Source organism: Corvus hawaiiensis, chromosome 4 (genome assembly GCF_020740725.1).
Source record: "Corvus hawaiiensis isolate bCorHaw1 chromosome 4, bCorHaw1.pri.cur, whole genome shotgun sequence".
NCBI lineage: Eukaryota > Metazoa > Chordata > Aves > Passeriformes > Corvidae > Corvus > Corvus hawaiiensis.
In genome coordinates, this window is record NC_063216.1 from 35,287,198 (window position 1) to 35,311,466 (window position 24,269).

At 37.3% G+C, this 24,269-nt stretch overlaps 1 protein-coding gene across 2 annotated transcripts in view; it reads left to right on the forward strand.

Annotated features, from left to right (window-relative positions):
- The window catches only part of EEA1 (early endosome antigen 1), a 64,165-nt gene that overhangs the window by 19,376 nt on the left and 20,520 nt on the right, over nucleotides 1-24,269 (forward strand). For both annotated transcript variants that reach the window (XM_048302520.1, XM_048302522.1), the window contains 15 exons: nucleotides 2,147-2,274; nucleotides 6,059-6,113; nucleotides 6,237-6,302; nucleotides 7,125-7,164; nucleotides 7,980-8,087; nucleotides 8,174-8,295; nucleotides 9,701-9,856; nucleotides 13,182-13,298; nucleotides 15,269-15,607; nucleotides 19,001-19,150; nucleotides 20,143-20,262; nucleotides 20,384-20,587; nucleotides 21,267-21,467; nucleotides 21,655-21,768; nucleotides 22,996-23,151. In XM_048302520.1, the coding sequence (XP_048158477.1) occupies nucleotides 2,147-2,274; nucleotides 6,059-6,113; nucleotides 6,237-6,302; nucleotides 7,125-7,164; nucleotides 7,980-8,087; nucleotides 8,174-8,295; nucleotides 9,701-9,856; nucleotides 13,182-13,298; nucleotides 15,269-15,607; nucleotides 19,001-19,150; nucleotides 20,143-20,262; nucleotides 20,384-20,587; nucleotides 21,267-21,467; nucleotides 21,655-21,768; nucleotides 22,996-23,151 (2,076 nt within the window). The remainder of the gene's footprint in view (nucleotides 1-2,146; nucleotides 2,275-6,058; nucleotides 6,114-6,236; nucleotides 6,303-7,124; nucleotides 7,165-7,979; nucleotides 8,088-8,173; nucleotides 8,296-9,700; nucleotides 9,857-13,181; nucleotides 13,299-15,268; nucleotides 15,608-19,000; nucleotides 19,151-20,142; nucleotides 20,263-20,383; nucleotides 20,588-21,266; nucleotides 21,468-21,654; nucleotides 21,769-22,995; nucleotides 23,152-24,269) is intronic.

Below are 24,269 nucleotides of genomic sequence, written 5' to 3' on the forward strand. Positions count from 1 at the left end.
CAACAACAGCAAAAAACCTAGCAAAGAAATGGACTTTGCTGTTTAAATAAAAAGAAGTAAAGGGCCAAAGGAAGGAGAGGCCAGAGCAATTTTCTACACTCATTCTTTCTAGATGCGCTTACTGGAATTATGAGAACCATATAGTTTTCTCTATGAAACAGCAGACCTTCCCATCACTGAGAAACTAAGCATAACACTGAGAACTGCTTAGTAGAGTTTCATCCCAAAAGGATGCTGTTGCACTCTGATTGTATGAAACTGCTTTCATATTGACCTACTAGGAAAAAAACCCAATCCCGTATTATGTGACCCCTATGGTTCATTGCCATTTGCTGTGTGCTAGGAAGCTCCCTCTGGTTCTTGCACTCAGAGTGACTCTCACTGGCATCATATGCTAATTGTATCAGATAAACATTACTGGGAACCTAATAGCTGAACAAATTTTCTGTAGCTGTTTTGGCATGTATGCTTATATATGAGTTAACTTGGTTTAATCTGGAGTGAAACTGTGCTGATCAACTCTGCGAATAAATAAATGGTTGTTAAGGTTAAATGCCTGTTTCCTGCTTAGGAAAGAGTATACTGTTTTGTTTGGTCTAGTTGTAACAAAACTAGTTTTCCATATGGTATGTGGTGGACTTGACAAGCAACTGTATTTAGTAATTAATTTCTGAAACACTAAATAAATTATAGAAGTTATGAAGGCTCTGTTCAAAGCTGTGGCTGCGTTTGAGTAGTTGGACATGGTAGTTTTCTTGGGTTAAAACCATGTAAATGTTAGGTTGTTGTTAATGAAACAAAATACTATGAATGCCAAGTTAATAAATGAGTGCTGTTGTGGTTATCAACATACACATTCGGTATATTTACTTTGTGCTAATATTTAAAGTGTTGTGGCTTGTCCATTAGCGTCCAAATGCAAAGTGTCAAAATTCTTCATGTGTTGTCATAAATCTTGTGGGAGCCTGTTCTAGGTGAAGTGTGATAATCTCATTTAGAGGAGTAATCTCATCTTGGATACTGGAGAGCCTTGGTTTAGTGTTGGAGCACACTACAATTTGTAGTGGCATAAAAAACTTAAGGATAACATCTAAATGTAAAAATGCATATTTGAAATGAATTAAAGAAACAGAGGGCCTTAAAAAATTTAAAGACAGGCACCCCACTTACACGAGGCCCCTTTTGCACTGCTTGGATTTATAGGGAGCCATTAATGTGAGACGAGGTTTTTAGCTCTTACTCTGAAATGTCTCAGTGTTGCTACTGTGTTACATTATGGGCTTAAATGTAGATGGAAATTGGGCTCTGGCTTCGCACGATAACCACATGAGTGAGGAACCAGTATAAAGTCCAGCAGTCAACACCAGATGTAATAAACTGTGAAAAATGAGGTGGATGGTACTTCTGGTAAGTGGCAGCCTGGACACTCCACAAATGTTGAGAGATACATAAAGATGTGCATAACACTTACTGTTTTCATTTGTGGGCTAATGGGTAGAGCGAGGGCATAGATCTGCTCAATTTCCACTCTGGTAAGCCTATAGTATATATGCTGGAAAGAAAATGGATGATTTATGATTCTTACAGCTGTGGAGATCTGATTTTCTTAATGTGGTATTTATCTGAATGGCATTTATCAATTAATTCTATGAAAGGTAAAAAGTGATTCTTAGTTGTCTGGCCTATATTAAAATCAGTAGTTTCAATATGGAGGTAATTGGTTATGAATAACTGTGCTTTAGAGAGGGTCTTCATATCCCTTTTAAAGACCAAACTCTAGATGCTACCTTCTATTTGGAATAAGAATGTGGTTTTATGAAAAGTTGTATGGAAAATTATTTTGTTGGATGGGGGGCAGGGAAGAAATTGCAGAGCAGTCCTTTTTATTTTGCTAAATAAAATTTTGTTGCTAGTACGTAATGCTGTTGGGGAAAAAAACTCACTGAATGGAATATGACTTTTGTAGGCATTTTCTAACTTTTTAATTGCAGAAACTGCTATCAGAGCATGCAAGAATTACAATGAATCTTCAAAATTGCATTTACTACTTCTTAAATGTGCAAACAATTTACAGTTATGTATAAAAATAAGGTGGAAAAAAGCCCGTCTCTCATATTTTTTTGTGTGTTTTTCCTTTTTGTAATAGGGCTTTATTTGTCCTCTCTGTATGAAGTCTCATGGATCAGCGGAGGAGCTGTTCAAGCACTATGAAGCAGTCCATAATTCTGGCATTGATTCAACTCATGGAGGGGAAGGTCATCTGTCACCAGAAAGGTGAAACACTACTCATTTGTGCATGTGCTTTTGTGCCAGTGTTGAGCTGCTTCTAGTTACACTGAAGGTGTTATTAATTTGAACTTACGTAGTCAAGTATTTAAATGTTCACGTCCCATTTGCAACTAGAATGAAAAGGCAGCTTGTAACTTACATTGTGTGATACTGATCTGACAGTAAGTGAAAATCAGATACATGTGTTTATGATACTAAGCCACCTGTTTCTGATTCAGCTGACAATGCAATATTGCAGACCAGAATGATTTTTACAATTGTGGCAAAAGAAATACAGGTTCCTCCTAATTTCTGACAGAGAGCTGAAATATCATCATTAGAGAGTGGGGAGGACCACCCTAACGATATAGGAGAAACCCAATATTGTCCCTAGTTAATTAGGGTACTTACTGGGTAATTGCAATATCAGTATTTGCCTAAATAGCTTCCCTTATTACCTAGTTATTTGCAAATCGCAGAAGTTTCTGTCTGTGCCAGTAATTCTGCTGTTTTTCAGAAACTCCATGCTAATCTTCAGAAATCTCAATTAGTTTATTTGATTTTTTTTGTCAAAACTGTATTGTTAAATGCATCCCTAGGAAGCAAATCAAGTTGTTTTATTTTTGAGAGCAGCAGTATGTGGCAGGAACTGATAACGTGAAACTTTCTCTAGAAGTGTTTAACTGAGTAGTCTGTGTTGCTTTGGGAAGGATTTTCTTGCGGGTAAAATTTACGTAGGCTTCCTTTTGCTTCCTGCTAATTCTTCTTCTGCTCAGTGCTTGTTTTGCACTGTTGTAAATAGCCATCCATGGTGCTGTTTTGTCACACTCCCCTGGACTCCTCCGATTTGTACTCAGGAGAGTCAGAGTGAGCAGCACAGAGGTACACAGCACATGACCCTGTGGCTTCTGCTGATCCTGGGAAGTACGCAGTTCAAATGTTTTGTCACAAGCAGAAATGTGACCCAAAATGACAAATAATTACATTGAAAGAAATACATACATTTATGTAACTAACTCAAGAGAGGGTGGCTCTTCAGTGAGAAAAGAGTGTGGAAGAGAACATGTTTCAGTTGTTATGCCAATGCAGATCTGCATCTCCCCAGTACTGAGCAAAGCTGGCAAGCCAGTAAGAGCCAGCATTAGCAGAGGTCTTGGATGACTCCTTCCTTGTGAATAGCTGGCTTCTCTCTCAGCTGCTGCTTCAAAAGAAATCAAAATTGGGCCTTTATAAAAGTGATAGGGTACTAGTGAAGTCATATTGGGCTTCTGATGTGCACATTTATTCAATAATAAATACTTCTTCTCTTTAGGCCTGATTTAAGTCTTTTTGAAGTAATTCAACTTAGAACTGAAGTGATGCATTAGTAGGATAATAGCATTCATATGGGGGAATTATTGGTCATAACTATATTGTTTATGTAGTTTATAAAATACTTACTTTATGGCTGCAAGTTTCCAATGTCAACCAGTTGTTGACTGGTGAAATACAGTTATTTTTTTCCCTGGCTCTTGACAGTTTAAGGACAAGTAGTTTTGTTTCCTTTCACATAATTGAAAAAGTGGACAAGGTCAGGGAGTTTTGATGGAATGAAGGGAGTCTGGTGAGTGCCACATTGTAACACATGAGCTATATTTTCCTATTAGTGTGGCATTCTTTAATGCTACTCATTTGCATGCGTGCTTGAGAAAACTCTCATTCAACATAAATATGTTTTTCCAAGCCCTGGAATTCTGTATTAAAGAAATATTGCAGCCTGCAGCAGGGAGCCACTTCATTTGCTCTCCATGTGTGAAGCTTGTTTGCAGTACTTAGGACCAAGACTGGGAGGTAAAATTCCATATTTAGTTAATAGGAAAAGTTAAGTACTGTGAATTACACAGTTTCCTCTTCCTCCCACTCCCCAGTAAACTATGATGAATAAGTTCCAAGAGTAAATCGTGTAACTCCCCCTAGTGTGATTCAGCAAGGCCGTCAGTACTCAGTACTAGGGTGGAGCCACTGGCATTAGAAGTGGGAAACCGAGTGGAGCATAATGAAAAGGCACTACGGATTTTCCAGATTGTAGACTCAGATGTACTGGGAGGAGGAAGCGATTGTCAGCCCTAGCAGAAAAGGAGATTTGGTGAGGACTTGGATGACGGGAAGAAAAGCAAAGTTACAGTGCCTGTAGTGATCCCTTACACTAATTCCTCCCATTCATTTTCCACTGGTTAAACTGAATTTAGGTTTCATCTTAAAACTGTCAAGGAAAATTTTCTTGGGGATACAAGGCAACTATTGTAGAAGGCTCCTTACATTACAAACTCTTCCCTTTCTCCTCCCCTCCACCTTCCCCTCTTCTACAAACTAGCTTTATACAACTCAAACCCTTTAGTCTGCGGGGAGACCAGAGCATCTTAAATGGTTTGTATTGCAGGTCTGTTGTATGTTCAGCCCAACTGCAATACAGCTGTTTTCACCTGCTTGAGATTTTATTTATAATCTTAGATCTGAATCTTAGCTTATTTACTTACTCGTACTGGTGAGAAAGCAGCTCCCTCTTCTCCACCCACAACCAATGTACAGGTTTTAGAATACAGCTACACTTGCCTCAGTGAAGTTGTATTTGCAAACCTCCAGTGAATGTCTCACACAGGCAGAATGATGTATACATAAAAAATTTTCCTCTGGAAAAAGTAAATCTTCCAATATCCCATGTTTGTTTTGTCATTAAAATTGGTCCATGGAGTTCTTGCTCCACTGGTTCAAATGCATGTTTCACTTGCTACTTGATGACCCTGACCTGCTGTTAATATGCTAATGTAGATTGAATCTATTCGTCACCAGTTTAGCTAAGGAATAACTTGCTTTGGTGATTTCTTTTCTCCTAAGTATGAGATAATTTAAAAGAACATCTGTGGAGGAGGGGATAGTGCACACCAGCAGCAATAAAATTGTATGGTATAAAACGGAGAGAATTTGTTGGCACTGGTACCCCCATGTATATATTCTGTGTACTCCTTAGTGTTGCCACTGTACAAACAATAAGAAAGAGTATTTTTGCATTATTTTAATGACCCTTGTATTCTTGATTTGGAGTGGCTGTATCTCAGTAATGCAACATTATCCTTGTGTGTATAGTTGTGCAACTCTGTAAGGAGACCTGTGATTTTGAAGGGTGCTATGTGAATCAATTACTAACAGTTATAGCCTTGGATCTTGTGTTCTTGCGTGGCTGGAGGCTTGAGCATGAAATTTGAGAATTTAAAATTCTAAGGCTTTAAATATTCAGACCATTAAGTGAATGTGTCTGTGGGGCATACCAAATTGCTATGTGGATGGAAAATTATGTAGCGGCATATTTCAGGAGTAAGATAGCATGCTGTCACTTAGCAGTGTTCCTTTACGTGATATGGGAAGTGAAGGAGAATAAACCTGTCCTTTTTGTAGAAAGGCATGCAAAACAGTCAAATGTTCCAATGCATAGCTTTGTCATTCTGAACTCGTGGTTGAGCTGATGCAGTGATTTCGATTTACATTCTGTTTTCATGAGACTTTTTTCATATCTATTTCTTACTTATCCATGTAATGTTTAGCATTTTTCAAGTGATGTGCAAAGTGATATTAATCTGCTTTGTTCCAAGTTTCAAAAAAAACTAAAAATAACTATTTATAATTATGTAAGTTATATTTATGCAGTACATGGCTATCAGTCCAGTTACTTAACACACATTACAACCTGTATGTAATTGACAAATTATAACCACTGTGTATTCATTTTCTCCACTCTGTGGATATATTTATTCAGAGATGAAGTATCACTGCTCCGACAAGAAGTCCAAGACTTGCAAGCTTCGCTGAAGGTTGGAAATGTATTTTACTTGCACTTGGTTCTTTGTTTCAAATTGAAGTGTTCCACTGTCTTAAGCAACCAAATTTATAGTCTCTCTCCCCATGTCCTTTTTTTTTGTCATTTTCCCCCTCAGGAGGAGAGGTGGTATTCAGAAGAGCTGAAGAAAGAACTAGAGAAATTGCAGGGGCAGCGGCAGCAAGTAATTGCTTTAAAATACTTGAAGCAGGTTTATCGTCAGCATTGACATTGAAGATTAAAACCTTTTTTGTAAGGCACGTGGCCTGATTTAGTTAGTTCTGTAATTTAAATATTGACATGTTCTTGAAAACAAAGCTAGTTATCTCTGCACAATATAACTGTATATATAAATGTAAAGAACAAAGTTGGAATAGATAATGATTCTTCCATACTACTCACTACAAGTTCATTTCAGACTTTTCCTTTTGTTGGGCTTATTTAGAACTCAGTTTATTAAATAAATAAATTGAATGTGGTATTTCACCTTTTATGAGAAAAGGCTATGAAGTCTTTCTTGTAAGAACTCTTGGAAAACAGCAGTGGGATTTCATAGGTATCCAGATGAGCTCAAAAAATAAGGCAAGGCAAATTGTGGTGTGTTGTGCCCTAAAGGGTATTTATTACTATGAGCTACTTAGATGCTGGATAGTTACAAACCTCAGAAATTGCTTTCTGACAAAACACCCTCTCAGGATGTACTTTTTGATGTCTGTAACCTCTGTTTTTAGGACAGATTTCTATACTGAGGAAGGGAGGGGGAGGGGATTCCTACTGAAGTCTTACAAGTGGAACCTTAATAGTATATATGAAATGAAAAGTCATCTTGGGCTTTTCCAGTCTTCCAGATGTAACTGTTTGAATTCAGTTATTTTTATACTGCTGTGCAGTATTTGAGCACAGAAGTCTGTCAAATTTCCCTGTCTTTTCCAAAAAACGGATGAACTTTGGAAGTAGTAGTTTTTATTCCTACTGTCTAATGGTGCATTTATTCTGTTTTCTTAAGGATTCTAAGTCTGATGGATTGACAACAGCTACGTCTACAGGTGGCTAACATTTTATTATATTAATTTCTGCACTGCTTTGGAATTTATTTTGGTTTAGCTATTAAGTAAATTAGCACTTTTGGTAAATTAAAGAGCTAGAAAGCTGGAATGTTACAATTACTGGCAAAAAATTCCATTGTAAGATCTATGAAGAGCTCTTTGCCGTAAGCAATAGTCTGGGGAAATGTTCCAGGGGCTCAGGGTTTCAAATTTTTAGAAGCAAAACAGGAGTTCTCCTGAATCTAAAAGCAGTTCTCATGAGACATTTTGAACACTTTTAAAATAATTTCATATATTCAAGCAGTCAGATATATACTATAGCACTATACTATCTAAACTATAGCATTTTTCAGTGATGGTTTTATTTGGTGTTTTTCTGTGCTCGTTGCTAACAAAGAAAACAATGAATTTTTTTTTGTTTTGCAGACCCATAATTTTTGCTCTATGTTTTTCTCCATGAGGCACTCATAGAATAAAATTTTCCCTATTTGTACATCAACTATCTGACTGATATTGATTAAAGCTTTTAATTACAGTTCAGGGCTTGGAATTCAACAGCATGTTGCAGTGATCTGAAGGGCTATTTGTGACCAATGAAAACCAATATGTTCTTAATCCTGCAGAGTACTCAGCTAGTGACAGTGACATCATGCTTGCAGATACTTAACTTCAGTACAGTTGTTCACTTTGCTAAGATGGTTGGATGTTAAGGGATTTTGGATTGCATATTCACCTTTCGTGGTTAGTTATGGGCATGAAGAACTGTATTGTCCTAGTTCTTCTAGAAAATAATACTGTTCTTTTTATGGAAATAGAATCATTAGAACGGCAACTAGAAGAGATCCAAGTAGAAAATTTTAACATTAAGCAAATGAAAGACTTATTTGAGCAAAAAGCAGCACAACTGGCCACTGAAATTGTGGGTAAGTGTATTAGCATGAGATCTAATTCTCTTCTTTACTTGTGCAATTTGTGAAAGGGATAATTTATTCAACTTCTTTCTTATTAGATCTTAAATCAAAGTATGATGAAGAAATCAGCCTTCGGGAAGGTGCAGAGCAGAAAGTGACAAACCTGAGACAAGAACTACAGAAAGAGAGAAGTACAGTAGAAGACTTAAAGACAGAGCTGGTATTCACATCACATTAATGTTTTTGTTATTTTCAGGTCAAGAGAGTTTACTTAAATGCTTGCAAACACAGTTTTAAAGCAGTCAAACCTCTGTTGAACGTGAAGATGTCTGCTTGTGGGCTGAAAAAATTCAGAGTACCGTTGTTTTTGATCTGCATTTTCAGTGTTTTTCCAGTGAGAAACTGTATGTTGTTTCTGACTTATATACTAAAATTCACCCTACATTATGTTATAATCTTCTTGTTTGATGCTCTACCCTTCAGCATTTCTGCAGTATCTTACATGTATAGGTGTAAGACCTGAACTTGGAGCATGCCACTGCTGACTTCCACAGCTATCTTTAGGTCCCTCTTTTTCCATGAGGTGGTATGTGCTGACTGACCTTGGACAGCTGCATTTTTAAGAAGTGCTCAGAGAGGTGTTTTGTGACACGGTGGCTGAAAAACTGGCAGCTGTCATCATCATGCCTATGTTAATCTTGTCCCTCTTGTGCTTGGCTGATAATGCCAATGTGTGTGTATTCCAGGATTTTGGCTCCTGATGACTTTTATATACAGCCATGGCTTCAGGGAGCAATCCCAGCGACTCAGCAAGTTGGGCCCCTTCTAAAGCAGTAGTGCAAGGAACTTCCTAGTTTCTCCCACTCAGCTACTGCTTAGACTCTGGAGGAAAGTAGGACTTGTTTATCCCCCTTCTTCCCTGCAGCTGACTGCCCTCAAGGACCTATTGGCCTTGCCCAGATACTGGACCTGTCCATTCCTTCCTGCTCCATTCTTTTCTTGTCTTCCCTTTTCCTTCTTATCTTTTTTCTGTTCCTTTACTCTTCTAGAGATGCCAACATTCCTCCTCTCTGCTTTCTTTGGTGCCCTAGTTGCTATCCCTCTCCTCTTCCTCCATAGTGTTTCATGTTGAGGGATGTTAATGGTGCTTGAGATGCAATTGCCAACAGATTTTACCTCTGGGTTTGGTGTGAGCCATATCTGATAGTATCTTCAAGATGTTGCCTTCAGCTGCCCTTTTGTTTTGTCTGTGGTGATTCTCTGAAATAATTCTTCAAGACTAATATCTAACCATCTACGTACATAAAAATTACAGAAACTTAGTCTTTGAGACAATTTTCCATTTGTCAGATTTGGTTGAAATCAATCAACAAATTCTAAGTTTAGCAGACAAAAACTAAAAGCTAGCCCTTAAGTCCTGTTTTCTTTGGGAATCATAAGCACTTCTCCGTGGTTTTGGGTTTTTTTGGGGGGAGTTTTCTTTCTCTTTTTTTTTTTTTTTTTTTTAAGCCTAGCTGTAATACTGTATATGTCACCTTGTCTATAAATTGATGACTTGGTAGATTTTTAGAAATGACATTGCATGTCTGCCAATGTGATACTGCTCACTGCTCACAACTTTTCAGCTGCAAAGGCCTGGTGTGGAAGATGTGGCTGTCCTGAAAAAGGAGCTGGTCCAAGTTCAAACACTGATGGATAAAATGACTCTGGAACGTGAAAGAGAATCTGAAAAGCTGAAAGATGAGTGCAAGCACTTGCAGGCAGAGCAGGCTAACTCTGAGGTAATAATCGTACCTAAAGAGGTGTGTTCTAGCTTTGCTGTGGTTATCATATGAAAATGGAAAATATTAATTAATCACAATGAAAAAGCATCTTTCTTAATTGAATCTTCTCACTTCTCCAAAGGTTGTGGTGACTCTGCTCTTCTACCAGTTACAACTTCTATACAAAACAGAGAAAAAGGGATGCAGCAGCTCAGATTTGGATCTTTAGAGGAACTTTACTTCTCAAACTGTCTCAAGCTGCTCCTGGCTAAAGCCTGTTTGATGTTTACCATGATAGTGAGGGAAATCTCTGACAGAGATAACTGCAAGAAATCCTGATAAAAATACAGTATCACCAAAAAGACTTCTGTCTAACATAGAATTTACTCTGCTGAGGAGTTACTAAATCCATACCTGCAGAAGAACTCTCTTGCTAAGTGTTGCTCTCACTGGTGGGTTGGTTAATAGATTACTAGTAGATTACTTGGCAATGTAACAATCTTTACTAAAGATGTCAGGTGTGTTTGAGACCTTTTAATTTTGCCCTCTGCTTTTTCTGTTGTCCTCCACCAATGCAGCAATGGCAGCAAAACTTGTCACTGCAGAGCTGTGGTCTCTCATGAAGTGTGGTCCTTGCAATATTCCCCAGCTTACATGAGGGAATGCCTACAGTTTCTGTAGGACTCCTAGTATACTCTGTCCTGTTGGGATTCATGGATGTGAAGAATTTCTGACATAGTTTATTCTGGGGTTTCATGTGCCCTAGATTTCATGACTGAAGTTTTAACTTTCCATCCCTTCCTTTGCACTGTAAAAATTTAGAGAAATGCTGCCAGGTATTGTTCCAAACTCCTTAGGGTTTTCCTTTCTGTTTTGCCCCCCAACAGATATGTTTATCTCCAGGAACTATACACAGGTACAGTATTGTACTAAATGTGAATCTACCATTGTTTTCAGGCTAGAATTATGTATGGCAAGCTCTTTATCAGATGTGAAAAACAAATATCACAGTTGGTGTTATGAATGTTATGTGGTTATGTGGCCATGTAAAGTTGCTGCACAACTGTAATTTGGTCTTAACTGTGAGATCCCACAATTGTGCTGCAGAATTTAAATTTCATTTCAGAATACTGTCTCTATAGTCTTTTGTGGTTTTGGATATTTAATTCTAATGTGAAGATAAAATGACAATCACATGGGCATAACAAAAACCTTTCATCTTAAAAACGTTCTCACAGAAGCATGAATTGCTCCTGTTCCCCCAAAGTAGGCATGTTTAAGTTTTGACCTAAGTGTTTGGCCATGTTTCATCTCAGCTTTGCTCTTCAAGACCACATCAAGGACTGAAATTTTAAAGCGGTTTTTACACCATCCTTGGCTGCTTTTACAGGCTGGCTGAGGATACATATACTAATACTGGTTTTCAAAGTGAATATCTTTAAAATAAGGTAAAAGCTCAGTATGGGTGAAAATAACAAAAATCATATTAGCCCTATATGAGCATCTTCAAATACTGCAGGAGAGGGATGTGAAAAATAGTATACTCTACAGTTGTCACCTAAATCTATTGGGTGTTTTTACCTCTTTTTCAGAGCTGTACCTGAAACTGGCATCTACGTCTCTCAGATGAATATTCATACTGAGTGGCTCCTTTCATCTTTAGTTTTTCGCTATAGTGGCGCCTGTATAGTAAACGTGTTATGAAAACAGCTGCACTGCTTTGGAGCTAAGCATTGCTGTGAATCTCTGCTTATTGGGATTTGTTTCAGTATCTGATAAATCTTCATTAAATGTAGCACCTCGGCTTCATTGTTAACTTGAGTGCCCACAGAAATAAACAAGATTAGTAGCCCAAATTGTAGGTAAATTTAATAAAGCTGGGACTAGTGTTTTTTTTGTTTCATTCCCTCCCACTAAGCAAAGGTATTAGAAACACTGGAATATTTATAAAACAAATTTGAGGAAGTGTGCCTACTACAGCTTTTGTGACTGCTTCTTTCCATCTTTCACCCATCCATTTTATTTTTCTGCTCTCTAGTAGATACACCTAAATTTGAGGTAAATTTTTTGGAAAGCATTTTATTCTTATAGAAAATTTCTGCCATATCAAGATAATTTCAAGATGTTATTAAACAGAAGCATTCCTGTTTTTTTAATGGTTCGTTATTCATACAGACACATCAGCAAGAAAATGTCAGGACTGAATATTTACCCAGGGTATTTCCCTGTTAGGAAAGAAATGTGGGATGGTCTTACTGAATTGTGAACAAGAAATGGATCTTCATGCACATAAATTATGATTCTAGTTGGAAAGGCTGCAGTGGTGTCCTTTGCAACCTTCTGCACATTTTCTGCATTATATTCTCTCAGTATGAAATATCCGTACTGTTTTCTGATAACATCCTGGAACGTTGGTCAGAAAAAGACTGATCCTAGGATGTGTTTTAACTAACAACTCTGTTGTGAAACAGCTTTGTAAAGCACAGCATTACAGAAAGTCAGTTACCTATATGCAGTCATATACTGTGTTCTTGTGTTCTCTTTGGTGTTCCTTTTTCTGTAGGAAGGTTGTAAATTGGATGGTTATTGTCTGCTACTTCTGTTCTGATTTAGTTCACTCTTGAATTCAGTATTTATGCATTTGTGCTGAAATCTCTGCAGGAACAATAGGAAAGAAAACTTCTTTATAAAGGTCACTACTATATAGTGTATTTGAAATGAGTGCACGAATACACAACATGTTTTAGGGCAGCCATGCCCTAAAAGTGCTTTTGTTGTTTTCTTCCATTACTGCATTCAAATACGGTGCAGTCATTGATATATTCTGTTCTGTACTGATGCTGTTTAATGGGGTAGTACTGTTCCTCTGATTATGAAGACCTGCAGGGTTGGTGTGTCCAGAAGTCAAACACCAAGTTTGCATCATATGCCAGACTTGCTTCTAGAGCCTTTTCCAGCACGTTTCCCTTCCTAGATCGGCCAAGATTTTGGCCATGTAACTGCAATGATTTGGAAAGGTTTCACCTTAGGCTAGAACTGTGATAATTATCAATGCATAATCTGTTACGATTTTCATCAGTTTTGGGCTCAACCTGGCATTTGCTATCGGATTGGGTCAGATTTTTGTCTTCCAAAATAGGGCATAAATGAATCTCAGCTGGGAAATTATGCTCAGTGATACTTCTGATGGTGCTCTGAGCTTAGTTTACAAGTGATTTTTTTTCTTAGGCTTTTTATTTGTATAGAAGATGTATTTTTGTTCTGCTACCAGACATCTGGCTTTTGTTGGATTATGCATGCAAATCTTTGTTTTATATGTGGATTTTTCTGTTTGTCTTTTCAGGCTACCATTAACCAGTTAAGAGCTGAACTTGCCAAAGGACCTCAGGAGGTAGCTGTGTATGTTCAGGAGCTGCAAAAACTTCAGAGTTCAGTCAAAGAGCTAGAACAGAAGAATCAGGTGAGAATGCTGTTATTTCCTATGCTTGTTAGCTCACATTAAAATGGAAACACATCACACATTGCCTTGGGAAGCACTGAAGCCTAACTTCTTGCAGAAGCTGAGAATTCCTTTGCCATTTTGTTTAACAACTGAACTGTTATAATGCACAAGCAAACACTATATTTTAGTGATCATCATATGCTACAACTGAAATTCTTTGGGTTGTGATGATTGCAAATTTCTAATTGCTGCAGTTTATTCTTAGCTATCATTAAGCAGTATTGCCATCTCATACATTAAAAGTAGTACCCCTGGAAATAATATATTTGCCTAAAAATCATGATTTGAAAGATATTCTGAGCTCTCTTCATTGGTTTTCCAGTTTCTTAGCTTTTAGATTGTACATTTGTCATATTTTTCAGGCCATTTATTGGCATCATGAATGGTACAAAATGAAAATTAATTCCAGAAACTTCTCAACTTATTTTCTTTAAGAGCTGTTATCAGAGCTCTTTGAGCTTGCTGTGTTTTGTATTTGCGTTTAGAAATCATGTATTGTGGGGGTAAAAAGGGAGAAAAGGGGTAAAAGAAACAAGGAGAAAGATGTGTACTGCTTTATTTTGCATGTAACACTGTGTATGAACTGGACATTACATACATGTATTTAGCAGGAGCCTTGTCAGCTTTGGAAAACAGGAAAGGCCAGGGACCAAACAGAGTGTATTTATTGTAATCGAATATTAAAGTGGCATTTGCAAAAAAATATAAGAAGGTGCAATTAAAATTTGGTAAATGAAACTACCTTTAGCAGGATGACTCTGTTTGGCTCACTAAATCAGGTGTGGAACTGAGAAGGTGAGAATTGTGGTCCACAGACCAGCAACAATGAATCAAGCTTTTGGCAGAAATGTTGCTGTACAGTATAGAGCCCTTTCCTGAATATGTTGGTATTTCATTAACAATATGTAGTGAAACAGATTGATGCCTAAGATAACCACACATTAAGAGAGAGTCCTCTGCTATGTCAGGTTAATGCCAGACACCACTTGAGGAACAGGAAGAAGAGAAGTGGCAGTGAGCTACTTTTCCTCTTTCAGTTTTAGTGACTTAAGGCAGTTTACAGCCATCTCTTTATGAAGCTTTTTGAAAGGTGGTATCCATAGGAATGATATGCTAGCTAAGGAATTTTGGCCCTGGAGGAGTTGGACCTAAAATTGGAAAAAGTAAGACTAGCTTCCAATAAGAGAAATTGCTTCCACTTTGAGCAGTTTCCCATCCTTGGAGAATCTGTCAGGGAGGAGCCATTCATGATAGAACACATTATACATAGAATATATAGAATATAATACATTTGATATGAACATTGATTTATAATCCAGTTGCTATGTGGGAAGATACTTCTGTGCATTGATGCGAAGTGTTTCAAGCTCATGTACAACCTCAAGCAAGAAAGCTGTTTCTTATATTTTAGGAGCTATCCTGAGAAGAACAGATGTATATATAAGTGTACATATAAGACCAGTTCTCTGAGACCAGCAGGAACTCCCTTTTCTTCATTTTTAAAGCACAGTAATTGTGGGGCTTGGCTTGCCTTGCAGAGGCCAGTGAGGGCCTGTAGCCCAGAAGATAGCTAGCATGGAAAACCTTTCAGCTTTTCCCCAAGGAATTGCAGTTGTAGTAAAGTTAATTTCAACATTCAGGAAAAACAAATTAGTTTTCAGGATACGGAAGTAGAGTTTGTGTGGTCTTCTCATTAAGAGGAAGTGAATTTATGTGAGAATATGAAAAACAGTATTTCCAGTTGAAACTGTGTGCTGTATGGGCTCCAGAATCAACTTGTGTAACACAAGATACAGGTTAATATTTTCTTTAATAATGTTTTTGTACAAGTTCTTCACTGTTCAGCATCAACACTTAGAAATTTCAATAATGCATTGAACAGCTGCAAGCAGAATTGTACTTAACTTGCTGTGTAACTCTCTTAATAGAGTCTGACTGAGAAGCTTCTGAAGAAAGAACAGGACTACAACCAGCTGGAAGAAAAATACAATGAAGTATCTGTGAGTAAGAAGAATGTGCAGGCAAGTTTTCACCAGAAGGACCTGGACTGCCAACAGCTTCAGGCAAAGCTGTCTGCTTCTGAAGCCTCGATACAGAGATTACAGACAGAGCTAGGTGAGAAGGGAGAAGCAAGCCAGAAACTTAAAGAAGAGTTGTCTGAAGTAGAGACAAAGTACCAGCATCTCAAGGCAGAATGTAAACAGCTCCAGCAGCAGAGGGAGGAAAAAGAGCAGCATGGCCTGCAACTCCAAAGCGAGCTCAGTCAGGTAAGTTTTTACACTGCACGTGTGTTTCTTATGCATATGCATTTACATTTCCTTATTTGAAGGAGAGTAATTAACCAGCACTTCTATTTTACTGCTCTATGGGAAGTTTGAGAAAAGTGAGTCCTGGTTGTACATTAGAACTGAACAGTGCTTGATTTGCTTTAAGACCGAGTAGTTAATATAGTAGGGAATACTTAGTGTTAAAAGCAGGGCAATGTGAAGTCTTGATATTGCTCCCTTAGTGTTTCTCCAGAAACAACTTCTCTTTATGTTGCTGATAGCTGTGAGAACATCCAGAGCATCCCTCCCACCAGAAACTATGTTCTGCTGTGTCCAGTAACTTAGAGAAGTAGGACTTTCATATAACATTGAGCATTTTGAAACTTGAGGCTGGTTGAATTCAGTTTCATCTAGTTTATCATTTTTTGGAGAGCAATGTGTTAGGCTGGAGAAATATTTGTGTATTAGCAATCATGTCCAGTCCTAAGATGTAAAAAATGATATCTTTATTTGTTAGTATTACATGCTTAATTTTAATCTTGCTAAAGCTTATTTATTTTAAAGTGAGTGGTTCTGACTTTTCAACCCTTTGTAAAGTCTGAAACTGATCAGGTTGCAAGCTCTTTGTGTATAGTTTACCTTGGGAGAACTGTGACCTGGAAAAACCGTGTTTATGTGTGTATTACATCCCCAGAATGTCTTTCCTTCTCCCATCAGTCTTCTGTCAGGGCGAGAGCAGATAATTATATTAGTTATCTGCATAGGAATCTGCATTTGGGGAAACTGCCTCAGTCTGCCTAGGCAACAGAAGCATAGCCAAGAGGTTGAGCTGAAATCTGTCTTCATCTTGAGGGCATTTTCAGGAAGGATTTTTGGGGTGGGAAAATGAAGGAGGAAGGTGAGTAAAGCCTTGCTGAATTAATTCCTATGAAAGGAAATGGAGGCATGACACATTCTCTGGTGATACCGCTGGGAAGGAAGATAACCTAAGCAAGAAATCTTCAACAAGCCACTGGACTTCAGGATGTGTTTTAGAATTGTATAGTAAAAGAATAGTGGAGGGAAAAAGCCCTTTGTACCTTTTGTATAAAAGAAAAGAAAAGCTAAACATAAACATTTCTTCCTTTCTCTTCCTGCAAAGAAGATTTCAGTTACTATTGTAATGAAAAGACAAAATTTCTCGTATTTACTCACTTGGTACTTCACTGGAATTACCTTTTTATGCATATAGTCCATTAGCTTACATTGAGACAATGAATTCTGTTTGTGGAGGTGTATGTGTAGTTGTTTAGTCAAATCACATTTTCTAAGAATCTTTGTCATCTTCTCAAAATTCATTTGAATGGGTGCATGTCTGGTTAAGTTTGTTTTTTTTAGAATATGGGTGATGTGGAGGAAGTGATCTTAATGGGAGAAACTTGAGTGATAGTGTTGGTTCCAGCATGACAGTAGGAGGAGGGTATGGACAAGGGAGTATGGACTCCTTCAGTTTTGAAGAAATGTTAACTCCTAATAAATTCTGTTGAGAAAATTTGGATCTACTTGATTGTATCTTTTAAAGTCTAGGTATTTTTTTTATGATTTTTTTGCATTCTGTAGCATAAGTTAATCCTGGATTTTATGGTTCTGTTTATTTAAATGTCATCTTAAAGTTCTTCAAAAATACTTAACCATGCCTGTGATAAAAGTAACTTGTGTAAAATGTGGCTCACTGATTTCCCTCTTTCCAAATATTTTCTCCCAGTATCAACATAGCCATGAATAGTTAATAGTTATCTTGTTGCACCCTTTCTTCAATAGATTTTTTTTCTACAGTTCTTGTTTGTATTTTTAGTGAGGCGGAAATATTTATAATTTGGTGATCCCGCAAGAAAAGACAAATGTTCTTCAATACTGGAGGAGAGATTACGGTCTCTTTCCTCAGCCTGTCCTCCCTCTTCTCCTGTCTCTTTCTTAACTGTACAGTCACTGTTAGCAATCAGCATCTTGGCCACATGCCAAACAGCTTTTCACTCACAGTTTTGTGATTGTGGACAGATAATTTAGCTTGATTTTCTAAGAAGGTAAGTCATGGATACATTTATTTTGCTGTCTCCAAACCCTTTAAACTTTTGCATTGTCTGATAACTTGAGGTAAATTTTGACAGATGGTCCAAAGGACTTCAGCGTTAAGTTCTTTGGTGTTAAATTCTTTTGGAAACACACAGCCGGAGAAAGGCCTTACCCCCCTTTAATGCCTGGGTGGAAAGTATAATGGTATCACAATCACTGTTCCTTTTTCTGCTCCACTAGGCAGCCATCTGGTCAAATAATGATTGCTTGCAGTGGACAATAAAATTGGGCTGCCTTTTGGTTAGATCTTAGTAGGGATTTAAGGAAAGCATGAGGGAGGTTTTAGGGGTATTGAAGGGAGGACCTAGAATTAAAAGGTGAATGGTTTAAGGGCCTTGGACATTATTGCATAGGGGAGCAAGCTTCATTCATAGCTTCCCACAACCTGTGGAAAGTTCTTGCTGTGCTGCAAGGTCTGATCCGTTCTCTGGTTTTGCATTGAGGTAAAAGATCATTGTATCCTTGAATGTGTTCGTGTAGAAGTAGGCAGGAGGCAACCCAGGACCTATAGTGGCAGTTTCACGTAGAATAAGCTGATTTTATGAAAACAGCTTTTCAGAACAGTGAATTGTAAAAGGCCATCCATGCACTTTGAAGATGGTGCAGTACTGCTTTTGATGGCTGATAAAATCACGAAGCAGGTTTGTGTCCAGCTGGAGCACATCCATCTACTTACTCTTTGCTGCTGGAAGGTACTGGACTGTAAGCCACCAAAGTTACTGTGTACCCTACACTGACTGTTCACGTATCTCTTCTCTGCAGAGAATGAATGCCATTGATGTAGCCAGCTCAAGCTAAAAATTACACTCTTAATATTCTAGCTGTGCAGAACAGTGTATTCTGGGAGGCAGTGGAGCAAGTAAAGGCAGGGTATTTCAGCCACTGGATCTACAGGAGTGAGTGTGTGAGCTGGATAAGCTGAGACGGCTCAAAAGCATCACTGTTTTACATGACAGTCCATATGCCTTTGAAGGATCACCCTCTTTCTGGTTCTGTTAAATCTCTGTAACTTGTTTTGAAGGGATTCTGTAGATAAATGAGGATGTTTCTGAGTCCTTCCAACCCACTTTTTTGAGTATCTCTTCTTGCTTGTGCAGTTGATGCTGTTTTTTAACATGGTTTGTATTTCTGAGGTGTATGAGGTATATACATGACTTCAGGAGGTCCTGGAGTTGTTTTGCTCTGGGTTATGAAAACTTCACATAAACATTGCAGAAAATGAGTCTATATCACTGTTGGCTAAAGAATGACTGAAAAAGTGGATGGCTCTCTTTTTTGCAGTTGCACAGTAAACTCCTAGAAACAGAGCGCCAGTTAGGGGAAGCGCACGGGCGGCTCAAGGAGCAGAGGCAGCTGTCCAGTGAGAAACTGATGGACAAAGAGCAGCAGGTGGCTGACCTACAATTAAAACTTTCTCGTGCTGAAGAGCAGGTAGGGGTTTTTATGCAGATTCTATAGTTTGTTCTGGTTCTGGTGATATGTCTGTATGCACACTTGTGGTCATAGTGCAGTTTATAAAGTTTGTTCTCACAGGAATTTCTTTTGACTAATACTGTCAAGGACTTACATTAAAATTATCAAAATCTGCTTAGATGCTGCTTGTCTTTACAGATGTATGTGTGTTTGTGGTGCTTAACAAATGAACAAAAGTTGTGCATTTTACATGAGCTTTGTCTAAGGGTCTTATGAGAAATTACTTAGGTGCACATAGGCCCATATGGTAGATATTTTTGTAAGGTAAAGCCCTACATGAAGAAAAAGTGAACATTGTACGGCAGGTCATTGATAGTTTATAATCTGTGTGGGGTGGATGGGCAGAAAACACTTGTTTTATTAATTTTTATTTGTTTTAAAGAGTATCTTGTATATGTTGCTGATTTTCTGCTGGCTGTAGGGGCATTGGCCAAATATCTGAGTGGTATGTTGTCAAAGCTTTAAACTTTTCTGTAGCTAATTTGCAAAGCCTTGGCTAGTATAGAAGTGGAGAGACTGCTAAACTGAAGTTGCTACTAAAATAATGACTGACAGTTGCTACTGAAATTGCCAAAAATAGTAATAATAATGTTGTTTTACAGATGTATGTATTATCAGTCATGTTACATCTTAACAACTATTGCAAAAAACATACTAAAAATTTCTTATGTTTTAGATTTTTTGGGAGCTAAATTACATGCATCTGATAATTGTTTTATAGTTCTTGCTTGTGATATAGAATCTCACCAATTAATAGTAAAGAATGCTTTGATTAGATTTTGAACATTTAGCTAGCATTACAGATTTTTGTTTTTATACAAGTTTTCAAAAATCCATGTTTACACTAAAATCTTTCAGGGTCAGCATTGAGTACAATTGGCATGCTGAGTGGTGCTTTTTCCACTCATTAGTCTGGTTTGTTTGGTATTTGGTTTTGGTTTTTTTTTCAGCTAAAGGAAAAAGCAGCAAATTCCACAGAATTGCAACATCAATTAGAAAAGGCAAAGCAGCAGCACCAGGAGCAGCAGACGCTTCAGCAAAATACAACAGCGAAGCTGCGAGAAGCCCAGGTAACATAGTTGGGTATCCTCATGTGAAAGTGTGTTTCAGGGTTTCATTATGCTAGATACTTTTTTTAGGCCCATCTTTTAAGGTCCTTGTAATTAAGGACACTGCTATGGTCTTTTCTAGAATGATCTGGAGCAAGTACTAAGACAAATTGGAGATAAGGACCAAAAAATTCAAAATCTTGAGGCTTTACTTCAAAAAAGCAAGGACAACATCTCTCTGCTAGAAAAGGAAAGAGAGGACTTATATGCAAAAATTCAAGCTGGTGAAGGAGAAACTGCGGTTCTTAACCAGCTACAAGAGAAAAACCATGCATTACAAATACAGGTAAGAACTTCGAGATCTGTTTATTTTAGTTTGTTCTTGTTATTGAATCTTGTTTCCTTTTTTTTTATATCTCGTCAGATATGACACTAATCTTTTCTATACTGTTCTGTTTCTTTAATATTTACTTTAAAGATCTTACTGTAAATTTCACAGGACTTATGTTCTGGTGACTTCCATGCTATCAGCATAGGGAAAGGAATTCCTGGATGTTTCATTTGTACATATGCTAGTAATATGTGCTTATAAATAGTTAAATTACATAACTATATAACTATAACTATATATATGTATATGTATATATATATTTGTAAAAAAAATAAAATTATAATATAACTATATATAACTATATATATTATATATATTTGTCTCACTCATTTTAAAAAGAGGTTTAATTCCTGCTTTCAACACCAAAATTCAGTTTAGCCTGCATCTGTTGTCTCCTCAGTATTTTGTTTCTGTTACATTAAGGCCAAATTGACAATTCCCTTTTGTTTCTATTTTCAGCTGGTAACCTATTTAAACTCTGGTGTTGTGTACAATATAGCTTTACTGTAATAGTTCAGGAAAAGAAATGTGATAGCATTGAGTCTCCAGAGCCATAATAAGACACTAAAATTAAGTTTTATTTCCTTAGACATGCTGTTCTAGCCTTCTCACATTCTTTTTTTTTCCACTGCAGGTAACTCAGCTGACAGAGAAGCTGAAGAATCAATCAGAAAGTCATAAACAAGCCCAAGAGAATTTGCATGAACAAGTGCAGGAACAAAAGGCACACCTAAGAGCTGCTCAAGATCGTGTGCTTTCCCTGGAAGCAAACATCACTGAACTAACCAGTCAGTTAAATGAAAGTAAAGAGAAAGTGTCACAACTTGATGTGCAGGTAATGGATCTCTGTATTTTATGGTGATGAAAAATTCTGGTTGTGATTTCCCATTTCCTACAGGGAGATACATACACTAACACATGAATACTTCTGATTTTACTATTAAACTTACTGGTGGCTATAAAAGAATTAGAATGAGCTATGGTAAAACAGGTGTTTTAGTGAAATACAATTGGTCTTTTAGGTAAAAGCAAAGACTGAATTGCTACTTTCAGCAGAAGCATCAAAAGCTGCTCAGAGAGCGGATCTACAGAACCATCTGGACACTGCCCAGCATGCACTGCAAGATAAACAACAGGTATTAAGCGACATAAAAAGTTTCTGTGTTATCTAGAAACTGCTTAAAAGCCTAAGAATAGTCAGTTTACAAAGTCAGTAAACATATGAATATGCACTGGGAAGTGATCATTTAGGCTATTTTAACTATGTGATATGCATTCATTTCCTTTTACTGTTATCTGGAGCAGATATATTTTGCAGCGCAAGGAATTTACTTGGAAGTCCACTCCTTGCTGTAGGGTTATCATTCAGAACCTAAGCTTTCCTTAGGTATTCTGGAGGTATTACTCAATTCCTGTGTGTATGCTATGAAGAAAAGACTGTAGAATACACTCAGTAGAAGCGAAAACTCTTGACTTCTATTGCTGACTCAGGTAAATTTCCAATCGGCTGCCACTATTCCGAAGTAATTCTCTGTGTGCCAGCTGACATAAAAATTCAAAAGACTGGTGATAAAATTACATGTTTTTTTAATGGGCTTTAATCCTGGTGAAGCTTTTTACCGTCTGTTGAATCAAACATTTGCATCGTTAAAATCAGTGCTGCTGTGGTCTTCATGGAAGCATCCAGCAGATGTTAATATCGCACCATTTTGTAGTGTGGGAATGTAATTAGTTGCTGTAAAAAGGAGATAACTTTTTGCAGCCATTAAACAATTAATAATTAACTAAATACATCAGCTTGCTTGGAGAGCAGTGAGCTTTGATGTAGCTGTCATCATAGTGGTTACTAGATGAATGTGTTCATCTCTCTTGGAGAATTTATTTGTTTTGTGTTGAACAAAATGTTTCGAAATCGTCTCTGATATGTGGAGAGCTGAGCATTTCCATGTTAATGGCTTTCCTCTTTGGTTGTTGATTTCATGGCAAACAAAGACATCAAAAATTTTATCTAGGTTTTGTAACGTTATTTTCTAGTTACTGCTGTGCTAACTTGAGGGGCCAGTGCCTTTATTACCTACAGTTCCTCTTCCATTTACGAATTGAAACACCTTTGTTAACATTTAGCCCAGAGCCTGCAAGGTTTGAGAGAATATTGAGGCTTTAAAATTTTTTTTCAGTGAAACAGAGGGAATTTGTGCACCTGTTTGTGTTTGCCCGTTCAATTTCCTGCCCCTCAGAATAAACAACAAACATTATTTTCCTTTTTAATTTGAGCACATTAGATCGTTTAAAACATATATGACATCAGTAATTTTTTGAAGTTATTTAAAAAGTAACAACCCTTGTATTTTTGTTTTACCCAGGAGTTAAATAAGGTCAGTGCTCAGTTGGATCAGGTTACAGCTAAGCTGAATGACAAGCAGGAATACTGTACTCAGCTGGAAGCCAGTCTTAAAGAGTACAAAGAAAAATGCCTTTCTTTAGAGCAAAAAAATGAAGAACTAGAGGGACAGCTTAAGGTTTGTATTTAACACAGTATCTGAACTTACAGAAACTGATCTCTGCTCTAAGGTAGCATGTGGTAAAAGCTGCGCTCAAATTATGAGGGAAGGATTATATCAATATTGCTTTTGTGGGTTTTCTTTCTCACTAATGTTTCCTGATTCACCATTTAATCCTGTTCTCTTCTTCCATGCTAGTATATCACATTAAGAAGACAGGCCTATGACATTGCCCCTATACTGTCATTTTCCTGTGTGTGTGCTTCTACCAACCTCTGTGCTACCTGGAAGTTGTTATGTGAGGGAACATGAATATGTTCCAAAACTGGAGTTTTCGAGTTTGAACTTAAAACACTTTACAAGTGGTAGCAGGGAATATGTGTTACACTGGTTAGCCCTGTTTAACACTGCCTGTCTGGTTTAATTTATTTCTGAAGCCCTTCAGTAGGCTTTATAGCAATATTTATTTATCACTCTTTCATCTCTTAGCTTGGTCTGGAGTTTTGCATTCCAGTACTGAAATCAGTTTTTATTTTAAAGTGCACATAATGCTGGCAGAGGGTTTGCTGAACTTTTTGGTGTTTTGATACACTAGTATTTTCAGTTAAGGATATGGATTAGTCCTAATGCTTGAGAGCTTTAGAATTTGGGCTTTGACCTTTGTTCAATATTTGTTAAAAATTCTTGGTAGTCAAAATTTGTAACAGACAAAAGCATATGATACAGGGATCATGGGAGCAATGCAGAACTGATTTTGCAGTGTTGTCTGTCTGTTTTGAGGCAGGTTAGTAGACTTTATGCTCAAGATTGAGTTAGGTGTTTTTCCTAGCTTATGTGCTCTATAGAAGAGAATGAAGATTGTTTTCCCTGTATGAAATTTTAAATCCAATGCTATTAAAAAATAAAGCTGTCGTGCATTTCTTTATCAGCATAATTATTTTTTTCTTCCATCTCTTCTTTTGAACAGTTTTTTTTTTCCTACCTACTTTGATTTGTGTTTTTATTTTTCATTCTTTTGCTGAAGTTTCATAAGTTGCCAGTAGACAAAAATGCTTGGGAGGAATACAGAGCTTGCTTGCGTATGATTTTATGAGTTTCCTGGTAGCTGAAGTGTGAAACTGAGCAGGATTGTTGGT